The sequence below is a fragment of the Hippopotamus amphibius genome, chromosome 5, assembly GCF_030028045.1.
Source record: "Hippopotamus amphibius kiboko isolate mHipAmp2 chromosome 5, mHipAmp2.hap2, whole genome shotgun sequence".
NCBI classification, from domain to species: Eukaryota; Metazoa; Chordata; class Mammalia; order Artiodactyla; family Hippopotamidae; genus Hippopotamus; species Hippopotamus amphibius.
In genome coordinates, this window is record NC_080190.1 from 132,822,668 (window position 1) to 132,838,617 (window position 15,950).

The window sequence follows — 15,950 nt, forward strand, 5'->3', positions numbered from 1 at the left end:
CAGCTATCTAGGAAAAGAGGGCGGGGACGCTGGCGCCCAAACAGTAGGGCGCATCCGCGGAGAGGACCTAGTAGGAGGAAATCTCAGAAATGGAAGTGGGAAAATTAAAAGCACCTAAAATAAACTGCCTAGATCATAGTTTGAACCTGCAGTGTTCACTACCTTTTCCGAAGACACTGACACCTGTCGATGAGGCTGTTTCACTTGCTGGCTGAGAAGCTCCCAGGGAACCGCGTAAGATCAACCTGCAATCCAAGCCGTCTCCCAAGGCAACTGGAAGGAGGCGTGGTGTGAAGGACAGGTCCCGCCCACTTTCTCCAACTCAAGTCACGATTGGCTTGGAGGCGCGGCGGCGGCGCCTGGAGGCGGATCCAGGATCCCCAGCTCTGGCTGCGTCCAGCAGCCATTTTGGATTGTGTGGGTTTCCGGGACGTTCCGAGTGCGTGCTAGCTCCCGGCGGTTCCGCGGCTCCCAGGCCCAGGGCCCGCGTCCGAGCGTCAGGTTGGAGCCGGGAAGCGTCCCGGGGGGTAGCGGCGGCGGGGGCAGGATGAGCGCGGAGGCGGCGGATCGGGAGGCGGCCACCTCCAGCCGGCCCTGCACCCCGCCGCAGACCTGCTGGTTCGAGTTCCTGCTGGAGGAGTCGCTGTTGGAGAAACATTTGCGCAAGCCCTGCCCGGGTAAGCGCGGCGCCTGCAACCCGAGGGGAGAGGGGTCCGGCTGCCGGCGCTGCCCTCCGGTCTCTCACCGCCCTGCGCCTTCTCGGCCACGAACCTGCGGCCGGGGAGGCGGGAAGCGGAGCCGAGCTCTGGCGAGGCCCGCTGGCTGAGCATTAAACATCCCGGTGCCGGGGCACTGCTGTGGGAGGCCAAAGAAAAGAGCAAAACAAAGGCCCTTCCGCAGCCACCCGCTTTTACTGTTTGGGGTTTTAACACCTGCGAGATGGCCTCGTGAGAGCGCTTGGGCTGGGGAGGCTGGCTCGAGCCCTCCTCTTGACAGAACCCCAGACAGTCTGGGGAGATGGGGAGAAATTAGCTGTCCTGGGGCTGATCCCGACGCTAACTAGTTAACTATTTTAGATTCCCATTTAACTGTTTTATTCCTCAATGGGGAGATTTTACCGCCTCTTAATTATATAGTTCAAAGTTAGGCTGTAAATCCAAACGAAGAAATCTTTGAAAGCAGAAGAAAACCGTACACTTGCAAGATGGTTATTGTATAATGATGATCGTGGTTAACATCCTAGTTAATGAGTGCTGTCAGGGAGGGGGAAAACCCCAGAGGTAAGCTCCTTGAATGATATTTTGCTGATAAAGTTCGAATCCAGACGTGACTTGTTCAGTGTAATAGACTGGCCTTGTCTCCTGGTGGAGACTACTGTGCGAGAAGTTAGTGTACTTCACTTGGGCAGTCTTACCACCTGTATTATTATGTTCTTTTAATTGCTTCTGACTAACGTTTGTTGGGTGTTCCTGGGTACCAGGGCACTGTGCTTAATGCTTCATATCTGTTATCTCATTTAATCAGTCTTCATAATAATCCTTTGAGATCGGTGGAATTATCCTCCATTTTGCATGACAGAAACAGGTGCAGAGAGGTAACTTGATGCACGTTCCACTAATTAAGCATTAAAATAATAATTCTAAAGATGGCATCTCTTTCCTCACTTCATTGTTTGTTGAACTGGAAATCTATACCCATTATGTTCTTTCCTGTAAAGTGCTTTCTTCTGTAGGAATCTGTTATCCTTTCCTGCTTGCAGGCTTCCTTATCTTTCCCTTTAATCCCCAGGCACACTTCTTATAAATCATCATCCTTAATTATTGTAGCTACACAACTGTTTGGATTATGGTTTTTTTTTCTTAACTTTTTTTTTTTTCAGTTGAAGTATGGTTGATTTACAGTGTTTCAGGTGTACAGCAAAAGTGATTCAGATACTTTGCCATTATAGGTGATTATAAGATATTGAATATAATTCCCTGTGCTATACACTAGGTCCTTGTTGTTTATTTTATATATAGTAGTGTATATCTGTTAATCCCGGGTTCCTAATTTATCCCTCCCACCTTTCCCCTTTGGTAACCATAAATTTGTTTTCTTTGTCTGAGTCTAGTTCTGTTTTGTAAATAAGTTCATTTGTATCATTTTTTTAGATTCCACATAAGGTGATGTCATATGATATTTGTCTTCTCTGACTAACTTACTTTACTTAGCGTGATGATCTCTAGGTTCATCCATGCTGCTGCAGTGGCATAATTTTATTCTTTTTTATGGCTAACTAATATTCCAGTGTATGTATCTTTTTTATCCATTCATCTGTCAATGGACATTTAGGTTGTTTCCATGTCTTTGCTATTGTGAATAGTGCTGCAATGAAAATTGAGGTGCGTGTATTTTTTCAAATTAGAATTTTCATCCTTTCTGGATATATGCCTGGGAATGGGATTGGTGGATCATTTAGTAGCTTTATTTTTAATTTTTTAAGGAACCTCCATACTGTTTGCTATAGTGGCTGCACCAATTTACATTCCTATCAACGGTATAGGAGGGTTCCCTTCTCTCCACACTCTCTCCAGCATTTATTATTTGTGAACTTTTTGATGATGGCCATTCTGACTGGTGATACCTCATTGCAGTTTTCATTTGCATTTCTCTGATAGTGACGTGGAGCATCTTTTCATGTGCCTCTTGGCCTGTTTGGATTCCTTTTGTGGCCAAAAACTAATACAGTGAATCCTTTTGCATCTTCATAATTAGAACTTAAGTTCAAGAATTATTTTCTTTTAAATCCTAGATCCTGCACCAGTTCAACTTATAGTTCAGTTTTTGGAACAGGCTTCCAAACCTTCAGTTAATGAACAGAACCAAGTTCAACCTCCACCTGATAACAAGAGAAATCGTATTTTAAAGCTTCTTGCTCTTAAAGTTGCTGCACATTTGAAGTGGGACTTAGATACATTAGAGAAAAGGTATAAAAGATTTAAATGAATTTATTTTGAGTACTATTAGACATCTTGGTTTATTTCAGCATGTGTTCTTGTAATATTGACCCTTAAAATGAAAATTATTTTTCTCTATTCTTGGTAAAATATGCAGATAGTTTTCAAAATGTGTAAGAAAATATTTGACTGTTAGATGAATTTAAATCACATTTTAAAGTATAAACTTGGTGTTATCAATAATGAGCCATTTTATTATTGTTCTTTTTTTTTTTTGATGTGATAAGTAGAGAAAATCCACGCCTAAACAGTTTTAAATGTTTAGTTTACTTTTACATATCTGAAGAAAATGAATATAAATTGATGATGGATGGTGTGTAATATTACGGACAGTTCCCTATTGAATGATTCAGTTAATTTTACTGGTCATAAATCAATCACTATCTCCCAAACTTTTAAACTGTCTTATTAGAATTAGTGGTTATTTGTTTACAAATAAATATTTTCAAAGGCATAGTTATAAAATGATTTGTTTTCATCCCCTTCTCACAATATAAAAAGAAATACTGTATAGAACATTTGGGAAAATTCAGAAAATAGGAAATAATAGGGGAAGGGAGAGAAGTATTTTTTTAACTTTTTTATCTAATCTTTGTTGTTTTTCTCCCTATGTTTTTAAACAAAGTGCTGAACATATCTTATATACAGTTTTGATTTCTGTTTTATTTCACATAGCAAGATATCATGAACATTTCCCCATTTTGTTTTTTGGAGGTTTTTCCATTGTGTAGATAATTTATTGACTGTTTCTTCATTGACAGTTTTTCTCCAGTTTTTCACTTTTATAAATCACAGAGCCTTAAATGTCTGTGTCTATAAACTGTAGCTGAATTTTAAGTTATAGCCTTAGTATAGATTGTTATATTGCCTGATCAAGTGGTATAAACATTTCTTAAAGTACATGATCCATATTACCAGATTGCATTCCAAAAGAGTTGTATTAGGTTATACTCACACTAGTAGTATTGAAACATTATTTTTTCACATCTACTCCAGCATTGAATATTAGAATTAAGAAAAAGTTTTATTCTTTAATCTAAGGGGAAACTTACGCATTAATAGACTCGAGGCATATCAACAGGTGTGTGTACAAAAAAGTATGATGTATATGATACAGTTGGAAGATTGAGCATTGATTAGCTATTTGATGGTAAGGAATTAAAATTTTTTAGATGTGAAATTTATACTGTCATTATGTTAGGATGTAATTTTTTGGAGATATATTCTGAAATACTTGTGGAAAAAATGATTTAATATTGGGAATTTGCTTCACAATAATATGGGAAGGAGGGAAGTGGGTGAGAGTAGAGATGAAACAAGATTGGCCATCAGTTGATAATTGTTGACGCTGGCTGTATTATATTATTCTGTCTACTTTTATGTATGTTTAAATTGTTTTCATAATAAAAGCTTAAAAATTTTTTAAAAATTTGATAGGTAAATTTCCATATAAGTTGTGAGACAGATTAATAAAATGGCCCTGTAGATTTACTCCTTTAACAGTGTAATTGTTTTTAGTGAAAATACTGAGTTGTGTATTTTGTGCTTACACAGTCTATGTATCTTTTAATTCTTCCTTTTTAAGTTTGTCTGTTCCAGTATTGAATATGCTACTAAATGAACTGCTGTGCATCAGTAAAGTTCCTCCTGGGACAAAGCATGTAGACATGGATCTGGCCACTTTACCTCCAACCACTGCCATGGCTATACTTCTCTACAATAGATGGTAAATGTTTTCATAAACGTAAAATGTCTTGGGCAACCTCTCTTTAATTGCACTCTGACTTTCAGGGATATGCTTTTAAGTCACCCCTTCTACTCTAGGGATTTCTCAGAGGATCTTGGGAACAGTGAATTTGATGGTGGAGAAACTTTATGACTGCATAGATGAAAAGCGTTCTGATAAAGATGTGGATGATTTATGCAGTTTTTATTATATGTCTATTAGAATTTCAGAAAGCTTTTAAGTCTTCTAAAAATACTTAAAAAATACTTTTTTTAAAAAAGAATATTTTCATCATTTGCATTTCTTTCCTATTTTTTTTAAGCATACTTATTTTATTTTTGGTAGCATCTGACCTTAGTTGCGGCATATGGGATCTTCCTTGTGGCATGTGGGATCTTCGTTGTGGCATGTGGTATCTGTTGTTGCAGCACGTTGGGATCTTTTGTTGTAGCACATGAGCTCTCTAGTTGTAGTGCACAGGCTCAGTAGTTGTGGCACATGGTCTTAGTTGTCCCATGGCATGTGGGATCTTAGTTCCCCGACCAGGGATTGAACCCATGTTCCTCGCATTGGAAGGCAGATTTGTAACCACTGGACAACCAGGGAAGTCCCTTAAAAAATACTTGAAGTAACGTTTATAATGCATTAAATTTTGTTTGTTTGTTTTTTTGTCTTTTTTTTTCAGGGCAATTAGGACAATTGTTCAAAGTAGCTTTCCTGTCAGACAGGCAAAACCTGGACCTCCTCAGTTAAGTGTGTAAGTTGGCCAATAAGACCCTTACGTGGCACTTTTTTCGTCAGGATTTTTTTTTAAATTTTGTAAGTTTGTAGTAACTCCTGGTACAGGAATAGCGCAGAAATCAGAGGGCAGAAAGCCTGCATAAAGGTGGGTTTGGAGGAGTTAGAGGCGTGAGAGAATCAGATAGTGTTTGAGATGTCTAGAGTAGAGAACTCTGAAAAAGAAGGGGAGCACTTTGTGAATTGTTCCTTTCATCTTAACGTTAGCTGACCTGCTTCCAAGTATTAAGATTGTTTTCATTTAATTAAATTTACCTGAAGGAGGTATATTTATTCTGTGTGTGGGAAATTATTTTAATTTAGAGTGCAAAAGTTCATTGCAACACTTTGATTGTATCTGGAGTTTTAAACCTAGTTCTTAAATTCCAGGTAGCAACTTACCCAAATTTGGAGCTGGAGAGTATAGTTTCTAACTTGATATAAATAAGCTTTTGCTGCCAGTAAGTTTTATTCTTAAATTGAGGGTTTATTTATCCTTAATGTCTTAATCATTGGAGTTTAGCAGCATTCTTGGCATGTTTTAAATGCCTAACAAATAATTGATAAGTAAATGAGTAGATGGAAGAAATTATTATTTCTAGGCAACATTATTTTCTAATGCTACATGCAAATATTACCTAAAAATATCATTATTAGACAATCATTTTCTGGGTAGTATTTTGATGCTTAGCATCTGTGTTATATTTTTGTTTGCATGACTGTATCACCGTGCAGACGCTTCTCTTCTGTTACTTGTTAAATACCAAACAACTGTTTGAGGAAATAAATACATGAACAAGTTTTTTTTTTTTTATGCAAAGCAAATGAGAAAATAATGGTAAATAAAGGAGCATCATCATAATTGAGTTTTTGTTTTTAAGCATGAAAAGAAATAACATTAAAAATGTTTTTATTTAAGTTCAGCCTCACTTTCAAGAATGATCTTTAAGTTTTGAGTTTTCAGTCTTTCACGTAATGTTTGATACTCTTCAATCATTTCTCTTTTAGTATGAATCAGGTGCAACAGGAGAAAGAACTAACAGAAAGTATTTTGAAAGTGGTGAGTATTGGCATCAGTTACACTTTAACCTTTCCGGGACATGTTTAGAGCATGTGTAGGTGCTTCTTCTAATCTTAGGTATATAAGATTTGGCAAGGTCTAGATGCAGTGACATTTAGATTTTTACTGTTAGAACATAATTTGGTAATATTCTAAATTGTACATGTTTTTAATGTTAATGAGAGTGCTTTACCACCAATTCTGTTTCAAATATTTCAAAGTACTTTAGCAGATGTGAGAGATCACTCTTATAGGTGATATCTTTATATTCTTTTATATTCTCCCAAAATTCTACAATAAACATGCATTATATTTTAAATTTTTATTTTTTAAATTAAAAAAAATTTTAATTTATTTTTATTTTTATTGGCTGCACCACGAGCAGCTTGCAGGATATTAGTTCCCCAATAAGGGATTTAACCCGAGTCCTGACAGTGAAAGCACTAAGTCCTAACCACTGAACTGCAATGGAGTTCCCTAAAACTACTTTTTAGTCAGAAAAATGCAGTTATTTTTTAATTGCTCTAGTCAGTGTGAAAGTAGAAACATGGTAGTTCTGGTAAGTTAAAAATGATCTCTGTAATTCTTTAACACCTACAGTGTGCCAGAGATACCACCTAAAGTGTGGGAACTGGGAGAGGAGAGGCTTAATAAGATACAATCTGTATCTGTATACAACAGATAATGTATTTTGAATGTGGAAACAAAAAACCTTCATCATTTTGTTATTATTATCTAATGCCTACTAAAAATGGCTGACACATTGAAGCATACAAAACATTTCTTGACTAAATCAGTGGAACTGTGCAAATCTTTAAAACACTTTTTCATTATTAACTTTTTTATAGAAGAAAGATGTCAATCTTTTCCAATTTGTGTTTTCTGATTTCACAATAGGAACCTACTGTTCTGTTTTTTTTGTTGTTTTTTAAAAATATTTCTTTCTTTATTTATTTGCCTGTGCCGGGTCTTAATTGCGGCTCACAGGATCTTTGTTGCCATGTGCAGGATCTTCATTGTGGCATTCAGGAGCTGTAGTTGTGGCGTGCAAACTCTTAGTTGTGGCATGTGGGATGCAGTTGCCTGACCAGAGATTAAACCTGGGCCCTCTGCCTTAGGTGTTTGGAGTTTTAGCCACTAGACCACCAGGGAAGTCCCTCTTTTTTTTTTTTTTTAAGATAACAATTTTAACATATAATTGCACTCCTGCTATGTTAGAAACATTTTTTTAAAATAGATTAATACACCAAGCTACTAAGTATCCTGTAAATTTTTTGTTTAATATAATCCAGTGCTTCTATTTTTTGTATTTTAATAATTTGTTTATTGAACTTTTGTAGCTAAAAGAACAAGCTTCTGATTCTATCTTGGTACTAGAGGCAGCTCTTAAGTTAAACAAGGATCTTTATGTCCACACGATGAGAACGCTAGATTTATTGGCCATGGAGCCAGGCATGGTAAATGGAGAAACTGAGAGTTCCACTGTTGGATTGAAAATCAAAACTGAGGAGATGCAGTGCCAGGTAACTATTTCAGGATTTTAATCAATGCATGATGAAGTTTGGGAAAATCTTATGTGAAATCATCCTAGTATTTTATGGATTGATTGATTGGTTGATTGATTGGCTGTGTTGGGTCTTTATTGCTGCACTCGGGCTTTCTCTAGTTGCAGCAAGCGGGGGCTACTCTTCGTTCTGATGCACGGGCTCCTCATTGCCACGGCTTCTCTTGTTGGGGAGCACGGGCTCTAGGTGCACGGGCTTCAGTAGTTGCGGCACATGAGCTCAGTAGTTGTGGCTCACAGGCTCTAAAGCGCAGGCTCAATAATTGTGGCTCACGGGCTGTAAAACGCAGGCTCAGTAGTTGTGGTGCACGGGCTTAGTTGCTCCATGGCATGTGGGATCTTCCTGGAACAGGGATTGAACCCTTGTCCCCTGCATTGGCAGGCAGATTCTTAACCACTGTGCCACCTAGGAAGCTCCCATGCTAGCATTTTTAATTACAATTTATTTCCACCCTTGTCCCTTTAATTTTGACTTGAGATGCTGTTAAAACTACTAGAGAAATATCTAGTTTTTCAAGGATCTTAAGGTTGCCTGCTTTCCGTAACTCTGTGCCCTATTTCCTTTGTTGGTTTCAGTTTTGTTTTTTTTGTAATTCTGTTTATTTTTTGGCTGCGTGGGGTCTTCGTTGCTGCATGGATACTTTCTCTAGTTATGCTTTGTTGTGGTGCGCATGCGGGCTTCAGTAGTTGCAGTGCGTGGGCATAGTAGTTGTGGCGCACGGGCTTAGTTGCTCCTCGGCATGTGGGATCTTCCAGGACGGAGGCTCGAACCCATGTCCCCTGCATTGGCAGGCGGATTCTTAACCACTGCACGACCAGGGAGGTCCCTTTAGTTGTTGTTTGTTGTTAGATGTTGTGTGTATGGACATCTTTTTTTTCCCTGCTGGATTGTAAACTCTTGGAGTTCTCTTTACTGTTTTTTTAAAATTTAAAAATTTTTTTCTTTCGATCTTTATTGGAGTATAATATCTTTTAAAAATATATTTGCATCTTCCTCACTGTCTAGCTCAGAATCTTGACTGTAATAGAAATTTTAAAATATTTGGTGATTGCCTAGAGAGGGCCACTAGGACAGAGCCTTTTACATTGCATATTCTCTTTTCTTCATTGTGTGAGTCAGCATGACTTCTTTAATCACTATTTCCCAGTCCTGAAAGGGCAGAAGGTAGCTCTGACTTTAAAGGGTTGGGAGGTACCTTTTCAGATTAGCTGGTTCTGGAGTTGAAAATAATCCCTTTCCAAGACTTGATGAGATGGAGTCTCGTACAGTAGGAGTAGGAGTCATGAGGCATTGACAGTTGGTAACCACTTTAAATGGTCAATGAAACTTGCGTGTAGGAGGTTTCTAGTACTTACACTCACTGAATCTGTATTAGTGACACATCTGATTTTCACAATGTAGTGGAGGATAAGACCTGAAAAAACAGAACTCTTGTGAAACATATCCTAGGTAAACCTTATCAAATATTCTTTTAATTACATAGCTGAGTCATAATTTCTGTTTTTTGAATGGCAAATTAGTAGTACTACTCATTTCCTGGCATGTTAATGTTTAAAGTATATTTGCAGTCTTTATGTTACTAAAATTTACCTGACTTAAAAGAAAAATCTTAAATTTTTCCCTAATTAAACCAAAAGTATTACTGTCCTTCAGGGCAGCTTCATTACCAGATTTGGTTGTTTTTTTTTTTTTTTTTTTTAACTTATTGACCACCACTTACCTATAGAATTTAAACTCATTGTAATGGCTAGTCAGTTAGTATAGTTATACTTGAAAGTATCTTTTTGGTATCTTGTACTCTGGGGAAAGGGGAGTTATATGTAACTATAATATGTGTGCATATATATGTGTGTTTGTGTGTGTGTAAATCTTTCTGTATTATATATACACACACACTTTTCTTTTTATAAATTTATTTATTTATTTAATTTATTTATTTATTGGCTGCGTTAGGTCTTCGTTGCTGCACACGGGCTTTCCCTAGTTGCTGCAAGCAGGGGCTACTCTTCATTGCGGCTCCTCATTGTAGTGGCTTCTCTTGTGGAGCATGGGCTCTAGGCGCCTGGGCTTCAATAGTTGCAGCACATGGGCTCAATAGTTGTGGCTCACAGGCTCTAGAGCACAGGCTCAATAATTGTGGCTCACAGGCTTAGTTGCTCTGTGGCATGTGGAATCTTCCCAGAGCAGGGCTGGAACCTGTGTCCCCTCCATTGGCCAGTGGATTCTTTACCACTGCGCCACCTAGGAAGTCCCACACACATACTTTTTTAAAAACTTCTTTAGCATTCCTTTACCCTAGATGAAGGAAGCACTCTAGAATGAAGATCAGCCCAACATTAAATGTGGATTAAATAGTGCAATGCAGTATTCTAGAGGCTGAGGAGAATTAATTTTGGTTTGTTGAACAGGACAGAATAGTATCAATAATGCGTATCAGTAAAGAGTAGTTCAGTCAAGAGTACCAGAGACTATTACAGTTTAGGAGTTTGGAGGAGGAATGAGTGTCCGTTGGCTAAGATTGGTTTTGTGTAAGTGGAAATAAGTGGTGTGGAATGAAGTTAGTTTCTAGACCTGATGTGAATGGGGAATTGAGAAAACTGGTGTGATTGAAATAGAGAATAGAGAGGTTTGGAGAGAGAAGTTAGTCCAGATTCTGAGACCCTTGAAGATCACACTGGGGGGTTTGAACTTTCTTCTACTTGGGGGAATAATTTGAAGGCTTTTTAAGAAAGTCACATTGAGAAGACCAATCAGTCAGCCTTGTGAAGGGTAGATTTGAGATAGAGTATTAGGAACTTAGGGATCTGGCTTCAAGTCTGAGCTCTGCCAGTACTTGGTTGGTTATATGCTTTTAAGCAGAGATGTCACTTTCTGGGCCTTAATATTCTTGTTTGTAAAATGGCCAAGTTGAACTCAGTCTTTGAGTTGTGCATTCAGTAAATCTAGGTATCAATTTATGAATGTTCCTGGAAAAATATCAGGTTCGATTAGAAAAAGACAACTGGAAATGCACTCTCGTTTTATAGTCATTAATTCACATTTCTCAATATTTTATTCTGGCCAGTTCTGTGATAGTAGACATTTGTCCCTCCTCCACCTATTGGAGAGACTCCCTAGTGGCTGTCCCCCTCTTCTATGTTAGAACAACCCCTTACCTTCTGAGACTTGATGGGAGGCAGAACCTGCTTCCTATAATAAAGCTGAAAATTCCAAACGCTGGCATTCTCTAGCCTTATCCTGCTCGAAGGCAAACATGTCACATAGGTGTGACAGACAGAGACATTTAGTTCAGATTGAATTAGGAGCTAGCTAGTAAGTCAGTGAAGTGGGAATGCTAGATAATCCATTGTGATGGTGAGCAACAGTGACAGTAAAATCTAGTTTCCAGGTGTATCCCTGGCAGAAGTGGAGCAGCTGCTTTCAGTGTCTAGTGCTGGTGGCTGCAGGTGACATGATCTGTGGAGTCTAGTGTTGAGATGGCTGCAGTGGTGTTTCACGGTGTCAGTTTTGGCTCTTGTTCTGGCTGCGTGCTTTCCTTCCCCTGTTTGTTTTTCTTTGACTTTCCCAATAATTCTGTTGGCCACCTGACATCTTACCAGTGAATCTGTTTTCTGCTTAAGTCAGTCAGAGTTGACTTCTGTTGCTTATGACTAAGAATATTGATTTTTCTTTTGTATATGTACCTGTGTTTTGCTGAGATAAGGATACTTTTGAGTTTTGTCAGCTCTTAAGTTCATGAAAAATTACTGAGTAAATTGGTATTCATTACCATTTTAGGTGTGTTATGATTTGGGTGCAGCATACTTCCAGCAAGGCTCTACAAATCCAGCTGTCTATGAAAATGCCAGAGAAAAATTTTTTAGAACCAAAGAACTAATTGCAGAGGTAAATACAGTCATGACAAGCACATGATTTTCAGTCCTTTAAAACATGTGTATATTTTTTGGCTTTAATTTTTCTGATGATAAAAAAAACAGTAAGTGTTCAGTGTTGTAAATTTGGTAGTTCAAAAAAGGAGTGAAAACATTAAAAAAAAACTGTAATACTACTACCTGGAAATAACCCCTTTTGTGGTTTTAGCTTGTTTTTTTTCCCAGTTTTTATTCTTTATGTTTTTATACAGTTAAGGTCATGCTATAATACACTATTTTGTATCTTGCTTAAATATTTGAATAGATATTTTAAATGTATTCTATTTGGTTATATAGTTGTGCTTTGATTTCATTTTCCTAATGTTTGGACATTTAGATTGTTTACTGTTTCTATTATAAAGTTGCAAAATTTATGTCTCCAAGCATACATTTCTGTTTGGACTTTAGATACTTTCAAGTTAAAATCCTGCAGGTAGAATTACCATGTCAATGGTCATTAATTTTTTGAAGGATGTAGTATATAAAGCCAAATTGCTTTCTAGGTACATTTCTCCAAGGACATTCCAATCATCAGTGAATTTTTTTTTTAATTGCTAATTTGATGTGTGACCTAGAATATCTTTAAAAATTTGCATTTCCTTAGTTCCTAGTAGGGTAGACATTTTCGTGTGTTTGTTGTTTGCATTTTTCTTTTTATGATTCAGACAGCTGAATTTTAAAGTATATAACTAGGTTTTTGTATGCGTGGTGCCCAGAAAAATTCCCACTTTGATCTTTCCTTTCTTCACCAGAGACATTAATTAAATGTGCTAGAGATTTACTTTATTGGGAATCCCCATTTTACTTTGCCTAGGGAACTCATCAGATTTCTAATTTTATGGCATTTCAGGTATAGTAATTTAAAACTTTAATTTTTCAAAAAAATGTGTCTTTAAATTTTTTTCTGTTTTGGTGGAAGCATTTCATTTTTTCCAGTTGAGTGAAGATGGAGTTTTCTTTGCTGTCTACATCTCTGCCAAGTATATGTATTTTAAAATATTTTAAGCTTGTTTTTAACAGTATTCACTCTTTGTTGGTATCTTAATTGTCGTACCTACATAGAATGACAATAATGTCTACCTTTTTATGTTGGCCTGAAAACTCTAAACCAGGAGTCAGCAATCTTTTGTGTAAAGGGCTAAATAATAGATATTTTAGCCTTTGTGGGCCATATACAGTTTCTTTGGCATAGTCTAATTTGTTGGGGTTTTTTTCCCCTCCCCTTTACAACCCTAAGAATTGTTTTTAGGTCCAGAAATCTATGAAAACAGGCCATGGGCTGGGTTTGGCCTGTGAGCAATAGATTGCTGACCCCTGCTCTAAACCTTTTACTTTTTTATGGTTCCTCCAGCCCTGAATTTTCCATCAGCATTTTCTTTTACTATTAAAATGCACTAAATGGGTACTAGACTATTGTTTCTATTTCATTGATGGATAATGATATATACCTCTTACTTTACAGATAGGTTCATTATCTCTTCATTGTACCATAGATGAGAAGCGGTTAGCTGGCTATTGTCAAGCATGTGATGTTCTTGTACCTTCTTCTGATAGTACATCTCAACAATTGACTCCATATAGTCAAGTCCATATTTGTTTGAGATCTGGCAGCTATCAGGTAAGATGTATGATGGGGATACAATGGTGTAATTGAAAAGCACTGGAAGCCAGACAGCTGAGTTCAAATCCTGACACCACCATTTACAGTTGTGCCATTTGGGGCAAGTCAGACTGTCAGATTGGCCTGTAGAATAGTCTTAATAATTAAGCTTCTTATGAGAATCAAATAAAAAGTTATAGTTTATGAATGCTAAGGCAAAGCAGTGGACAGATGTTGACTCATTATTGATATTATCCTTTCTTGAAGTATAGAATTTGCCCATTTTAGGTACCTTCTGTAAGAAACTGTGTAGGCAGAACGTTTAAAATTACAGATGGAGAACTTTCAGCTTTATGGAGCCTAAAGTCTTGTGTCTGATCTGAAAGTATGGCTTTGTAAACCTGCCTTATTAGCCACTGCAAACATTAAGACTGAAGGAGAAAGAGAGCAGAGCAGTTTTGGTAGGTTTGGATAGTCTATTGCATAGCCCATTTTGCCAGGGAGCCTGGTCATCATCTCAGTTTTACTCATGAAAAGGGCTTAGATTAGTCTGTTGAGATTTTTATTGCCCCCTCTGGGTATACATCTTTAGTTTTGTAATGAAATGGGAATTAGAAGTTGTACTTTTAAAATCTTTTTTGCAAAACCTTCATTCTAGGAAGTGAATAGTGCCTTCATGTTATTTAATTCAAAACAGAAATTATGAAATGACAAAGCTATAGCATACCTTTAGTTTTGTGTCTCCAAATGGACTTTTATTTATTTTTTTAAATTTTTTAAATTTTATTTATTTATTTATTATTTTTTTGGGGGGTACACCAAGTTCAGTCATCTGTTTTTATACACATATCCCCGTATTCCCTCCCTCCCTCCCTCGACTCCCTCCCCACCCTCCCCCGAGTTCCCCCCACCCTCCCCGTCCCAGTCCTCTAAGGCATCATCCATCCTCGAGTTGAACTCCCTTTGTTATACAACAACTTCCCACTGGCTATCTATTTTACAGTTGGTAGTATATATATGTCTGTGCTACTCTCTCGCTTCTTCTCAGTTTCCCCTTCACCCCCCGCCCCCTCCCATACCTCGAGTTCTCCAGTCCATTCTCTGTATCTGCTTCCTTGTTCTTGTCACTGAGTTCATCAGTACCATTTTTAGATTCCGTATATGTGAGTTAGCATACAATATTTGTCTTTCTCTTTCTGACTTACTTCACTCTGTATGACAGACTCTAGGTCTATCCACCTCATGACATATAGCTCCATCTCATCCCTTTTTATAGCTGAGTAATATTCCATTGTATATATATGCCACATCTTCTTTATCCATTCATTTGTTGATGGGCATTTAGGTTGCTTCCATGTCCTGGCTATTGTAAATAGTGCTGCAATAAACATGATGGGTACATGTTTCTTTTGGGATTATGGTTTTCTTTGGGTATATGCCCAGGAGTGGGATGACTGGATCATATGGTAGTTCTATTTGTAGTTTTTTAAGGAACCTCCAAATTGTTTTCCATAGTGGCTGTGCCAACTTACATTCCCACCAACAGTACAGGAGAGTTCCTTTTTCTCCATACCCTCTCCAACATTTGTTGTTTCCAGATTTTGTGATGCTGGCCATTGTGATCGGTGTGAGGTGATACCTCATTGTGGCTTTGACTTGCATTTCTCTGATGATGAGTGATGTTGAGCATCTTTTCATGTGTTTGCTGGCCATCTGTATGTCTTCTTTGGAGAAATGTCTATTTAGGTCTTCTGCCCATTTGTGGATTGGGTTATTTGCTTTTTTGGTATGAAGCTGCATGAGCTGCTTGTATATTTTGGAGGTTAATCCTTTGTCTGTTGTTTCATGGGCAACTATTTTTTCCCATTCTGAGGGTTGCCTTCTAGTCTTGTTTATGGTTTCTTTCGCTGTGCAAAAGCTTTTAAGTTTCATGAGGTCCCATTTGTTTATTCTTGATTTTATTTCCATGATTCTAGGAGGTGGGTCAAAAAGGATCTTGCTTTGATGTATGTCATAGAGTGTTCTGCCTATGTTTTCCTCTAGGAATTTTATAGTGTCTGGCCTTACATGTAGGTCTTTAATCCTCCAAATGGACTTTTAGCCTAAGTTTTTAGTACACTCTTCTAAACTAGAGTTTATTTTTTTTTTCAGAGAAAGCAGAAGAGAGGGGATAAGTACTTCCTTTCCCTCCCTCTGGCCCCTTTTTTGCAAATTCTGCTTTGCCCTAGGGAAGAAAATTAAACTTTCTTGAAGATGGATTTCAGATACAGATGAAATTATTAAATGCTAGAGATCTTTCAGTTACATATTCCTAG

At 37.6% G+C, this 15,950-nt stretch overlaps 1 protein-coding gene across 1 annotated transcript in view; it reads left to right on the plus strand.

Annotated features, from left to right (window-relative positions):
- The first annotated feature begins 399 nt into the window (after positions 1–399).
- Positions 400–15,950, plus strand: part of INTS8 (integrator complex subunit 8) — a 49,887-nt gene continuing 34,336 nt past the window's right edge. Inside the window, exons 1-8 of the mRNA XM_057735044.1 lie at positions 400–677; positions 2,792–2,966; positions 4,582–4,722; positions 5,408–5,479; positions 6,508–6,559; positions 7,900–8,082; positions 11,902–12,009; positions 13,498–13,653. Of these exons, the coding sequence (XP_057591027.1) occupies positions 548–677; positions 2,792–2,966; positions 4,582–4,722; positions 5,408–5,479; positions 6,508–6,559; positions 7,900–8,082; positions 11,902–12,009; positions 13,498–13,653 (1,017 nt within the window). The 5' untranslated portion in view covers positions 400–547. The remainder of the gene's footprint in view (positions 678–2,791; positions 2,967–4,581; positions 4,723–5,407; positions 5,480–6,507; positions 6,560–7,899; positions 8,083–11,901; positions 12,010–13,497; positions 13,654–15,950) is intronic.